The sequence below is a fragment of the Ruditapes philippinarum genome, unplaced genomic scaffold (assembly GCF_026571515.1).
Source record: "Ruditapes philippinarum isolate M1 unplaced genomic scaffold, ASM2657151v2 ctg738_1_1_1_1, whole genome shotgun sequence".
Classification (NCBI taxonomy): domain Eukaryota; kingdom Metazoa; phylum Mollusca; class Bivalvia; order Venerida; family Veneridae; genus Ruditapes; species Ruditapes philippinarum.
Window position 1 is genome coordinate 263,847 of NW_026863645.1, and position 13,737 is coordinate 277,583.

General features: G+C 31.7%; 1 protein-coding gene across 1 annotated transcript in view; it reads left to right on the forward strand.

Moving 5' to 3' along the window:
- Nucleotides 1–10,643, forward strand: part of LOC132722792 (uncharacterized) — a 59,133-nt gene extending 48,490 nt beyond the window's left edge. The window contains exons 10-11 of the mRNA XM_060707355.1: nt 2,296–2,553; nt 3,532–10,643. Of these exons, the coding sequence (XP_060563338.1) occupies nt 2,296–2,553; nt 3,532–3,534 (261 nt within the window). The 3' untranslated portion in view covers nt 3,535–10,643. The remainder of the gene's footprint in view (nt 1–2,295; nt 2,554–3,531) is intronic.
- The last annotated feature ends 3,094 nt before the right edge of the window (nt 10,644–13,737 follow it).

Here is a 13,737-nt window from a genome sequence, read left to right on the forward strand (position 1 = left end):
GCAAAACGTAAATTTAACGGGGGAAAAGGGGAAAATTTTTGAAGTTTTAATTGTTGAATTAGGTAAATAGATATCCATTTTGAGTGAATAGTATTATCAATTTAAGTATTCAAACAGGAAAGTTTCCTACCAAATTAAAACAATCAAAAGTTACACCCATTTTTAAAAAAGGACAAAATTCTGATAAAAAAATAATTACCAGACCAATATCTGTACTTCCACTCATTTCCTAAAATATTTGAAAAGCATGTATCTGATCATCTAAAAACAATTTCTAGAAACTCATAAGTTTATTTTTAAGGCACCAGTCAGGATTCAGAACCAAGCACTTTGTGAAACAGCATTAACACAACATAGTTGAACATTGGATAAATGCAATTAAATAATGGAGAAACTAGTTGGCACAATTTTTTCTTGACCTAAACCAAAGCATTTGACCTTGATAAACCTAAAATTCTTATTCAGAAAACTGCATTATTACCCATTGTTCTTATCATACAATTAAATGGTTTTCATCATATCTTGCAAACAGAACACAGAAAGTCAGTGTATCAGGTAAACTGTCAGAAATCTGCAGAAGTTACTATCAGGTGTTCCCCAAGGATCTGTCCTTGGGGGCCCTGCTTTTCATTATATACTCAATGATCTCCCACTTCTTTTAGAGACCTCAGAAATAGACATGTTTGCAGATGACACCACACTTACAGCATCAGGACATTCACCACAAGAACTACATTGATAAACTTCAAACCAACCTCAAACATGTAACAAATGGTGCATACAAAATGCAATGGTCTTAAATACACAGAAAACAAAGGCAATGCACCTTACATCAAATAATACACAGCTTCATTTACCACCTTTACACCTTCAAGATCAAAATGATCCAATTTTCTGAAAACCGAAAAGTTACTAGGTGTTTTTGTCGATAGTAAAACTCAAAATGGAAAATCCAAATAGAAATGATACTTAAAAAATGCAACTCTCAGTTATACCTACTTCTCAGAATCAAGCAATACCGTAGACTTACATGCAAGAAAACTATTCTTTAACTCATACATATTACCACACTTAGATTATTGCTGTACTATCTGGGGCAATTGCAGCAATGATCTGATTCAATGAAATCATAAAATTCCAAAAAAGAGCAGCAAGAATAATTCTAGATAAAAGTTTCGATGCACCCTCCAGTGATTTGTTTAAAGAACTAAATTGGATGAGATTTGATGACAGAATGATATACAAAAAAGCAATCATAATGTTTAAATCTATCAATGACCTACCATATCCACAATACATGCAAAGTAAATTCCAATTTGTTTACCAAAAACATGAGCGCAACTTAAGATCTACAAATAGTTCAGACCTAGCTGTTCCACGACCTAAGAAAGAATTTTTCAGAAAATCCCTAGTATACCTCTGGCCCTAAATTATGGAATAATATCCCTCTTAACATAAGAAAATCGAAAACAGTTCAGGAATTTCAAGCTTCATATCTATCCTGGCATTTTTCATCATTAAAAAATTAATCATTTTATAACAAAATTAGAATCTTATCATTTGATGTACCAACTAAAACATATTTCCCACTTTGTTTAATTTGATATGTACTTCTTTGACATGTTTTATGCTATGAATGGACTGTAAATTATTAACATGTATTTCTTGTTCTGATAATTTCAATGTACATTGTACTACAATGTTGTTGCAATTATTTCTGTTATATTGTAGTTGTATATATTGTAAATTATGTTTTTCTTAGAGGCCCACATGGAAGATTGGGAAACCAAATGTGTAGCCTCGATAAATAAAGCCTTTACTTACTTACTTAGTAGAATAATGCATGGTTTGAGTTTAATGCATGATATAATCACTAAGTCCGATAATTAGCAAATATTATCAGACACTTATTAGTTATTAAGATTTTTGAAAGATTATATGGCCTTTCATGAATAGTTGTTAGCATAGAAAAGAAAAGTTAAATTTTGCATACAGCATAATACAGTTCTTATAACAAATATAAAATTGTAATTTAACAAACATGGATTTTACAGCAGACAAAAGATGATTTACGGAATATTACGTTCAATATTCAAAAACAATTTTGTGCTTGCATAATTATACAAGATTCAAATAAACATGCGTCAACCAATATTCTAAAAAGTTTGCACTTATTCTATCATTTTCAAAAGATATAAAGACATGAAGAACACTAAATGATATAATGTTCCATTCATGCAAAGGTAGGTGATATAGATGGGAAATGTTCTATCATCTTGTGTTCCTAATGTATAATTGTTGGATATATTTGCAGGTCAGATAGACTACCTTGGTCAAGATTCTTTCGAGAATATTCAGAGAAAGATTGATGAGACTTTAAATAATACAGATAAAGGAACAGCCCAAGTAGGAATAGGCCTTCCTTTTGAAACAAAATTGGAGACGAAACCAGCTGTTACAAGTCCGCAATCAGTACAAAAAGTAGAGTCAACACCTACATCACAACCAAAAAAACAAGCTGCCCTTCCCAAAAAGCCTGAAGCTCAACCAAAGGTAATATCCACAGCTAAACCACCAGTTAGTGAAAAGCCAACTGGGCCTGCACCAGTGAGCGCAAAGCCTTCTGCACAAGCACCAGTTGGTACAAAACCCGCTGTGCCGGCACCAGGTGATGCAAAGCCTTCAGTGCCAACTCCAATTAGTGTAAAGTCTACCACATCTGTACCAGTTGCTGCAAAGCCAACTGTGCCAGCACCAGTTGGTCCAAAACCAACTGCTCCTGCACCAGTTGGTGCAAAACCCACTGTACCCATAACAGTTGGTGCAAAGTCAACTGTTACACAAATTGGTGCTAAGCCCACGGTACCTGTACCTGTTGGTGCAAAGCCCACTGTGCCAGCACCAGTAGGTCCAAAGCCAACTGTACCTGCACCTGTTGGTGCAAAACCCACTTTACCCACACCAGTTGGTGCAAAGCCCACTGTACCCATATCAGTTGGAGCAAAACCAACAGCACCTGGACCTGTGAGCCCAAAGCCTACTGTGTCAGCCCCTGGTCAGTCTAGGTTTGGTGCCCCACTAGGGACAACTTCAGCTAGAGGCCCAGCCCCACCTACTCAACCTAGGCCAGGTGCTGCCACGGCTTCCGCAAGGTCTGCAGTTCCTTCTAAAACATCTGGCTTAAATATTCAAACTACGTCTAAAAAGAAATGAGGTGGTTTTATTGAACTTAGTTTAAATCAGTAATAACAGTTTAATAAAAAATTTCCGTTGCCATGGTTTTGACATGGATACACTGTTATGATGATATGTTAATGAGTTCATAAAGCTGCTATATAGAGATTTAGATTAGATTTTGAGTCGAATTTTAATTACAGATAGATTAATATACTTTACTGGTTGCGCAACCAGTCTTGAATTATTTTGGTATCATTTGAAGATTGGTCATAAAATAATGATTCAGGGGTCAAATTTTAACACTGTCGGAAAAAAATTATTAATCTAGCATTACTTTTTCTTGTTTCTTTTCAGTAACTTTGCAACTTTGGTTTTTCATCGCAGGTACAAAGTATGTATTTGAATATATATATAGCATAAACATAGCTATAGCTACCTCGTAACAAAATATACTTTTCCATCTCTTCTCTCTATGAATGCAGACTTGTATACGAAACAATATTTGAAGAATTTCTCCTTAAAAGTTTGACCTGCTTATAGAATGCCCAGAGCATTATTCTTAGTTGTTTGCTTCAGAACTGTAGGACGGTAGGAAAATAATTGATGGAATGACATTTCGAGGAATAGTAGAATGCTCTGTTTTTCTTTTAAAAAGAAAAAAACAGTTACCTTAATATGTATCTTTACAATATTATATGTTGATTTATTGACAAGTATTAAAATGCATAATTTGTTGTGCTTTTAAAAACCATGTAAGAACATGGTATGTTTGTATATTTAAAAAAAAAAAAAATAAACAATAATTAGTTGATCGGCTTTAACTTTACTATGGCTGTGTTATTTTAAAAGTTAATTTCTTGTTAACTAACATTTTTAATATACACATGGCTTTAATATGTTAAAAGTTTTAAAAGCTATCCGACACAATTTTCTTTGTAACTCATAATAATTGTTTGTTTAAATCGTTGAAAATTCTGATGTGTTGAGGCTTGCTTTAATAAACTGTAGATTAGCAATCATTTAAGCAAGGTCTGTTCCTATCTTCTCTACTTGTAATATGGTTTTGTAAGCGAACAGCATGGATCCTGATCAGACTGGGTGGATGCGCAGGCTGGTCTGGATCTATGCTGGTTGCAAACACAATATGTTAGTTTTGTCATGGCGCGGCTCAAATCTTTCTGCTTATCTTGGGCGAACTTGTCAGCAATAAATGCCACATCAGTTGCTACCTCAATTTTTCCTGTTTATCCTCTATCCTCCACTTCCTAGACCTTTGTTACACACATCTTGGTGAGTTGGTGCAATTTTATATTTGATTTGCAAAGAATTGCGGTGTTTTATATTTCATACAGTCTTGCCTAAAATGCGTGGGTTAGAAAAACAAATACAATGTATACTCTGTAAAGTGGCTAAATTTGTTTGGTCGAGCAGCACATTTTCCTGTAAATACAAATTTCAGTTGCAAGTTTTTATCAAACCTGATCAAATAGTATGTAATGGTGGCACCTTGGGTGTTTTTTTTAAAAGATTTTCTTACACAAGGCAGCTTTACTACATGTATCATTAGATTAAACAAATTTATAAAGTGCATGAGTAAATGTATATGTCAAAGGTCATGAGAAAATGTACAATAATACTTCTGTCTATCTTGTCTATTTACTTGAATGGTTCATTGGGAAAATGTTGAATAACGAGAATGATATGCTCATTTTAAAAAGTGGCAGCCATTTTGCTTATGAAAATAGCCTCAAATCCAAATGCCTATTTTCACATTAAAAAAGTAGTTCTCATTATCTAAAGCTGCATACATCCAGATGTTAGTGGTTGTTTACATAGAATGCCATACACAAGCTTTAATTCTTTTATTTTTTTCAAATGACGTAAATAGTTTTACTATTTAAAACTCTTCTTAAATTTTCTTTAAGAAATAACTTTCGTCTGGAAGTTTGCAGCTTTGATTGAACTTTTCATCATTAAACAGCAAGACATTGGCATTATTCACTATACAGTACAGATTTTTTTTAAACTATGATGTTTAAATCCAGTGTAAAATGATCACTGTAATGTCTTTTATTTTGTACTATAATCTGCCACAGAACTTATCTGAAAATATCTATCTTGTTCCAGCTTTTTTAATTGATTTAACAAATGCTTTTGATTAAAATCTTCACTTGCAGACGGCATGCTGTTACTTTATACAATTTCACTGTTAATTAATAACGTTACTACTGCATATTGCTTGAAGTCCAAATCTGTTTAATGTTTTGTTAATACAATGTATGACAGTTTTGTCAAAATACAGTAAATGTATAGGAGATTGGTAAAAAGTGTGTAAATTTGATGTTTTATATAAAAAAAAGAATAATAAGAATTTGCAGTCATCAAAAATTTAATTTCACTATGAAATATACCGGTATATAAAAAAACACACTTTATTCTTAGTTCTGGTAATGTAGTCACTATGGTACAAAGCACTTCTGGATTAACACATGCTTCATGATATGTAGAATTTAAACATTATATACATGATAATATATACACATGTATATATATTATTATATTATAATATATTAGAATGCAATAGTACATGTAGTGTAACATAATAATAATAATAATAATTATGAATAGTATTTACTAAAAGTAGAAAATACATTTATAATAATTATGTGCTGTACATGATAAATCATGATTGACTAGTCAAAAGTGGAATGTACATTTAAATGATTTTACTTTGTGAAATACGATGAACAAAAAAGACAATGCTTTATTTGGTGCAAATGTTATAATCATTGCTGATCTTTCTGCTTAAATTTATTTTTTTACACTTTGCCATAATATCTCGCATAAAGTGCTATTATTTTCTGCTATAATCTATTTTTGTTGTTGTTTTATACTTGTTGTTTAATGTTCATGTATACATTAGTGACTCTGTAATATATTTTAGTTGTTCTAATATTGAATTCAACATTTGTGGGAGGAAAAAAAAAATATGAAAGTGACATTATGCTTGTGTTTTTTGCTATCACCTGTTGAGCTGAATTACTATATTTCAAAAGATCGACTATTGTAATTTTAATTGATCAATAACAGACAATGACAACGTTTGTGAAAAAATTAATAAAACTACACAAAATTTAAAACTTTTATCAGTTGGATGCTACGGACAAATTCCGAAGGCTATTTATAGAAATTTCCTTGGGTTATGTGGGTTATTTATCATTTTTGCATATAAAAATATATAATTGATAACAATAATACCAGAATGTAAAGTTATTTGACTTTTACAGTGGTAATTTACACTTGGTTGGGCATAATGTCACATCAACGTAAAACTAATTTTTTAGTCCTCTTCTTCTTCATTTTTTCCGTAATTTTATTCACGCTTCATTGAATTTTAGCTCTGATACAATTAACAAAACTTTTCCACGTAGATGGACATGCATTAGTCATTGGTAACTCTCCCCAATCTCGGAACATTTCTCAGACAAATGGCGTGAACTTAAGCAAAGCGCTGGTTGAAATCTTTACCCTTTTGGAGGCGTTCAGCTGATTAATATTCCCACCTTGTGAGTTCCCTGTCAGTGTTGATAATACTGTATCCAAGTCGGTTTCCTTTGCAAAAATAAAGCCAATACCTTAGGGTGAAAGCTGGAAGGTAGAAAATTGGCCTTTTAGTTTTCACCCCTCTAAAATTTGGGGATCTAGGTGTAACAATGACAGGTGCATAAGAACTGAGACATTGACCAGAAGTTCAGTGTAATATAGGAATTCAGAAAAAGAGGGGTTTATATATGATTATACACTTATATTTGACTGGTGCAAGACACTGTTATATTAACTTTGATAGAGTGTTTTAATATGCTAAACATTTACGTTGTGTTAGATTTTTGTGTCCTATAACCCTTGAGAGAGTAATACATGTATATATACTTTGTAATTTTGTAGTTGTTTTTTTTTTCGTTAAATGTATTAATGTAGTTCATATTTTCCTGTTTCATCATAGGACTAGATAGGTTATTACAAGTCTGGATTTAATTTCAAATTTCTTTCTTTCTTTCTGTTATAATAGATTATACCATGTGTTTTACAGTAAGTATGATGTTCTTTTGAAGTTTTCTTTTCATTTTACTGCATTGCTTTCCTTTTTGAAATTGAAATTTAGATAGTAAAAAAAGATATTTATGTTAGTTTCTGTTGTATTTAAAGTTCAGACAATTTATCAAGCTTTTTTGTTAGATATTTATACGAGACCCTTGTAAAAATTATATCCGTTTTAAAGTATTTTATATGGTTATTATTTTATATAGTTATTTAGTAACTTTAATCTTTAATTTTTGGATAATATATCTTATATTTGATATTGAAAGATGAAGATTTGTAAAGATTACGATACATATTAAAACAAATTCAACCGGAAATACAAATACATTTAATTTTACATGTACCAAATTTTTCATTGTCAAGAAACATTCTGTTTTATTTGAATGTTGAATCTTTTATTGAAATGTTTATATAACTGATCATGTGAAATTTCTTTTTTTAGCATAACCATCTTGATTGACCTTAATTGATCATGTGAAATTTCTATTTTTAGCATAACCATCTTGATTGACCTTAATTGATCATGTGAAATTTCTATTTTTAGCATAACCATCTTGATTGACCTTAATTGATCATGTGAAATTTCTATTTTTAGCATAACCATCTTGATTGACCTTAATTGATCATGTGAAATTTCTATTTTTAGCATAACCATCTTGATTGCCCTTAAAGAGATTAATCATTGTGTTTATAATACATTGTACTAGTATGCTATCCAAGAATATTATAACTTTATTCTATACCCATTATTTGCATTCAGTGTCTGAGACTGATTTGTACATTGTGGCCGTCCAATATATTATTACCTGTGTTGGATGCTGCAGAATGCTGTTTTAAAGCCATTGGTTGATTTGAGTGTGTGTGAAATTTTCCATGTTCATGTACAGTCAAGTATAAAAGCAATCAACATGTAAAGTTTCCAAATGATATCTGTAATAAAAAGTGTCATATCAATTGAAAATGACTGTTACAATTGAACAAGCTGCCATGGTTTGCTCCAGCTATTTACTGGTTCAGATAGAATCTGGTATTGTTCAATATTAAAGAATTTTATGCAATTTTGTTGTTTATAGAACAAGCCGTAACTTCAAAGTATGGGTAAATATTAATATGCTTATGAAGACAGCCAAATTCCATGAATATCTGCCTGTCAAGAAATTTGAATGATTTTATACATAAGATAATTGTGTGAAATAATAAGTCATGTCAACTGTTTTGTGTATATGTAGTTATTTGTTGCTAAGTATGATAGCAAATTCTTCTTTAATTTTTTTCTTCTAGATGAACTTAATCATTTTAAATAATTTAAGAAATGTTTTTAACTAGGGAAAAGGCTTTGTGTACTTGCGTTTCGATGGGTCAGTTAAAACAAAATTAAAAAGTTACACAAGTGTTAAATAAGTACCAAATTTTAATTATTACCTTATTTTTGATTTTTTTTTTTTACTGAGGACAGAAAACTGTTATAAAAAAAACATTAAATTTCTGGAACAGTAAGGGGGTATGGGTAATAAAGTACATGTTATGTTAATCTAGAATTCTTGTTTTTCTCTATATACATGTAATCTGATATGAATGTTAATTATTTGTGCCATTATTGTTTATTCAAGATTTATATACATGTATGTTATAGTGAATTTGTTCTGGCATTAGGAGAGATTATTACACAGTACCAGCTTCATTTAGGACATTTTGCTTGTACATGGTTGATCTTCACTGCCGTTAAATACCCAGAGCCAAGCACACTACATACCAGTTCAAACTATTGATGTAAATTTGATAATATCATATTATTGTATTCATGCACATCTTACACAATCTGCACCAGAAATATGACAGTGTTTGCAGGATCTTTCTGTTTTAATAAATATTAAAGGTTGTCTATACATGTGTGTAATACAGTTTGGTAGATTTATGCTTGTCATTTGTATAGGACTATATATCAGTTGTCATTTTATTTGGACAAGGTATTAAATTAAACAAGTCTAGAAGAATGTTATGACTTAGTTTTATAACATTTCTTGGACATGTTTAATGTAAGTTTTATTTGAAATGGTAGCAAAATTAATGTTAGATTTCTATTATCATGTGATATTGTAAAGCTTAACGAAACAGCAACATCAATAATTGGCACGGTCAAGTTTTGTTGCCTTTTACTTTTTGTAAAATGATTTTACTCTGTGGCTTTTGTGTTGATTACCTTGTGACAATTTAAATGTGTAATATAAAGAATTATTAATAATACATAATTAAAAACTAATTGAAATCAATCAAGTAATTGAAATCAAGCAATTTCATATGATAATGGTATTCCTGTAATATGGCTTGTGAATAAAAGGTACATAATATGAAAACAGTTAAATTGAAACATTTGTTCTTCTTGTATATTTGTCATTTGATAATTTAATGCATTGAAATTGTTTGCTTTAATGCTTTGAAATTGTCTACTTTAATGCTTTGAAATTGCTAGGCTTCCGCATTTTATACCAAAGTCTTCGTATTTACACAAAAGTCTTTAAATCATGAAAAAGACTTCAAACGATAATCATGCAAAATAAATAAGCAATATAGTCACTGTGTATGTCTGATGTTTGAATGTTATAATACATGTTTGTAATCATCCATATTGTACCAAAGACCGTAACTATGTTTTAAAAAAAACTGTTAAAACACCTTTTTCTTGAAATGATTTAATTGTTCATGTGTAAGATATTTGTAGGGTTTTGCTTGCAAATTGCATTATGATGTACAAGCATGATCAAAATTAAAAGGTGCATTTTGTTTTGTATGTGCTTTGTATATATTCAAATGATTGTTAAAACTAGCTGGAACTAAGCAAGTCATGGTTTAAAACATATATACGAGAATCAATATTGTGTATCCATCATTTTGAGAAATAGAAACACTGTTATTATCGAAATTAACTAACCAAGCATTTAGTTAACTTCACAAAACTAACAATTTGTCTCTGAAAATTATATTAATCTTTGTTTTTTTTCTTTTTTGGAGATTTTTTTTTTTTTTTTTTCAAATTTAATGTTTTGGATTTGAAGTTTCATGGCATCCCGCTGTATTTACATTTGTAAGTATTAATTAATGTAAGTCAAAGTTAAGAAGAAGGTATCTTTTATTGTCTTGATGTGAATTTTGTTCCTTATATGAACAACTGTAGATAACATATATTATATAATGAAGGACTCATTTATAATTTAGTTAGATAATGTCAGTGTATTCCATGATTTGTATAATGCTTTATTAAGGGATTGTTAATTTAGAATTGTGATGAATAATATATATAATGTTACTGGGCATATATTAGCAGTATTTTCCAAGGTATGATAATAAATTGTTATCCTCTCACATTGCTACTTTGTTTTTGTTATTTTTGTTTTCTAAATTTAATACAAATATCTTGAAAAAAAAGTGATCTCTCAGAATCACCAAAGTGCAGACTGAGTCTGTACATGAGGAATAATGAAAAAATGCAATATCCCTCAAACCCCCTAGCACCGGCTTGAGCAGTACTCAATTTTCAACAAAAAATGTTGGAATCAGTAATCCCGAAGGACATAAGTGAAGTATGGGGCAACTTTACGGCTGCAACATGGCACTTGCTGCTGTATAAGTATCTAGAAAAATGTGATCAGCAACTAGTCAAATTAATGACTGCAGATCATTAACATTCTAGAAGAGACATGTCTGAATATATTGCAGCCGATGTTTCCATTGGTGCTTGGTAAGAGGTGAATGGAAAAGGTGTGGCTAAATGTTATGTTATGAAAAACCAGAAAGGTCCATTGAAGATTCCTCCAAACAGTCAAGCCCTTAATCTTTAGGATTGTATTCCTCTTGTAAATATTGTGAAACATTTGAGCTTTTGGAGGATAGAAAAAAAGTAGACCTATTTTTGTATGCAAGACAAACCCTTGAAGGGTTTTGAAACAGATGTTATTGGCCATTTCATGGCTAATCAGGGTTAACATAATATAACCATCAACATCTTTTAACAGTTACCTGCAGCCTGGTTGGAATATTAAGATTGAACTGTATGAATAATTTGAAGAAGAGCCATGTCAACATGGCCATCCCCCGCCGAATGTGTTTGCTCATTTAAAGAATTTATATGTATAAAGCAGAATAATTCCATTTTAAGAGGTCTTTTGGTAATGAAAACTGATGGCTGAAGTGATTACAGATTTGAAAACAATGTGAATACTGATGGCTGAAAATAACAAAGGGCAATAACTGAAAAATAATGCAGGGTAGGTAATCATTCCTGTGTGCTGCACCCCTCCTCAGTAAAATCTATCCACCTATGAAGTTTCAAGTTGATACCTCAAATAATTTTTGAGATAAGCTCCGGGAAAAAAACAAAGGGCAATAACTCAAAAATAATATAGAAAAGAGTTATCATTCTTGTGCACAGCATTCCTCCTGAATAAGATCTATCCATCTATGACATTTCGCATCTCAAACACTTTTGAGTTATGCTCCAATCGGGTGAAAAATTAAGTATGAAAAATAACAAAGGGCAATAACTCAAAAATTATGCAGGTCAGTTATCATTCTTGTGCATTGCACTCCTCCTCAATGAGATCCATCCAGTTATAAAGTTTCAAGTTGATACCTCAAATACTTTTTGAGATAAGCTCCAGACAAAATAGTATGAAAAAGAAAAAAGGGCAATAACTCAAAAATTGTAAAGGGAAGAGTTATCATTCTTGCGCACAGTATTCCTCCTCAATTAGATCTATCCACATTTGACATTTCATGTTGATATCTCAAACACTTTTTAGCTCGACTATTCGATAAGAATAAGTAGAGCTATTGCAGTCACCCGAGCGTCGGCGTCGGCGTAATCACTTATGTTAAAGTTTTTGTAATAGTTCAAATATTTTCAAAGTCCATAGACATATGGCTTTGAAACTTTGCACACTTGTTCACCATCATGACCCCAACCTGTAGACAGGAGGAGGTAACTCTATCAAGCATTTTGACAGAATTATGCCCCTTTTTCGACTTAGAATTTACGTTAAAGTTTTTGTAATAGTTCAAATATTTTCAAAGTCCATTGACATATGGCTTTGAAACTTTGCACACTTGTTCACCATCATGACCCCAACCTGTAGACAAGAGGAGGTAACTCTATCAAGCATTTTGACAGAATTATGCCCCTTTTTCGACTTAGAATTTACGTTAAAGTTTTTGTAATAGTTCAATTATTTTCAAAGTCCATTGACATATGGCTTTGAAACTTTGCACACTTGTTCACCATCATGACCCCAACCTGTAGACAAGAGGAGGTAACTCTATCAAGCATTTTGACAGAATTATGCCCCTTTTTCGACTTAGAATTTACGTTAAAGTTTTTGTAATAGTTCAAATATTTTCAAAGTCCATTGACATATGGCTTTGAAACTTTGCACACTTGTTTAACATCATGACCCCAACTTGTAGACAAGAGGAGGTAACTCTATCAAGCATTTTGACAGAATTATGCCCCTTTTTCGACTTAGAATTTACGTTAAAGTTTTTGTAATAGTTCAAATATTTTCAAAGTCCATTGACATATGGCTTTGCAACTTGGCACACTTGTTCAACATCATGACCCCAACCTGTAAACAGGAGGAGGTAACTCTATCAAGCATTTTGACAGAATTATGCCCCTTTTTCGACTTAGAATTTACGTTAAAGTTTTTGTAATAGTTCAAATATTTTCAAAGTCCATTGACATATGGCTTTGAAACTTTGCACACTTGTTCACCATCATGACCCCAACCTGTAAACAGGAGGAGGTAACTGTATCAAGCATTTTTTTTACTATCAAGCACTAAGAATAGTCGAGCGTTGCTGTCCTACCGACAGCTCTTGTTGAGTTATGCTCCACTCAGGTGAAAAATTAAGTATGAAAAATAACAAAGGGCAATAACTCAAAAATTATGAAAGGTAGAGTTATCATTCTTCTGCACTGCACACCTCTTTGAGTGAGATCTATGCACCTATGAAGTTTCATGTTGATATCTCAAAGGCTTTGTGAGTTATGCTCTGGACAAAAATTAATTTTGAAAAATAACAAAGGGCAATAACTCAAAAACTATGCAGAATAGTTATCATTCTTGTGCACTGCACTTCTCCTCAATGCGGTCTATCCACCTATGAAGTTTCAAGTTGATACCTCAAATACTTTTTGAGATATGCTCCGGACAAAAATGTCGGACAGACGGAAGGACGGACGGAGACTATTTCTATATCCCCCGCCGTCTTTTCGGCGGGATAATAACTTGAAACAAGTGCAAGAGCTAGCAATGATCATGTCTCGCCTGATGATAGCCAGTTAAGCAGTTGTATTTAGGGGTGATTGACCATTTTGTTCTCTCTATCTTGTGTACTTTGAAGCATGTAGACAAATTTTTTGGGGGAGCATAATAAAAGAGAGTTGCTCAGGCTTTATAAGTTTTT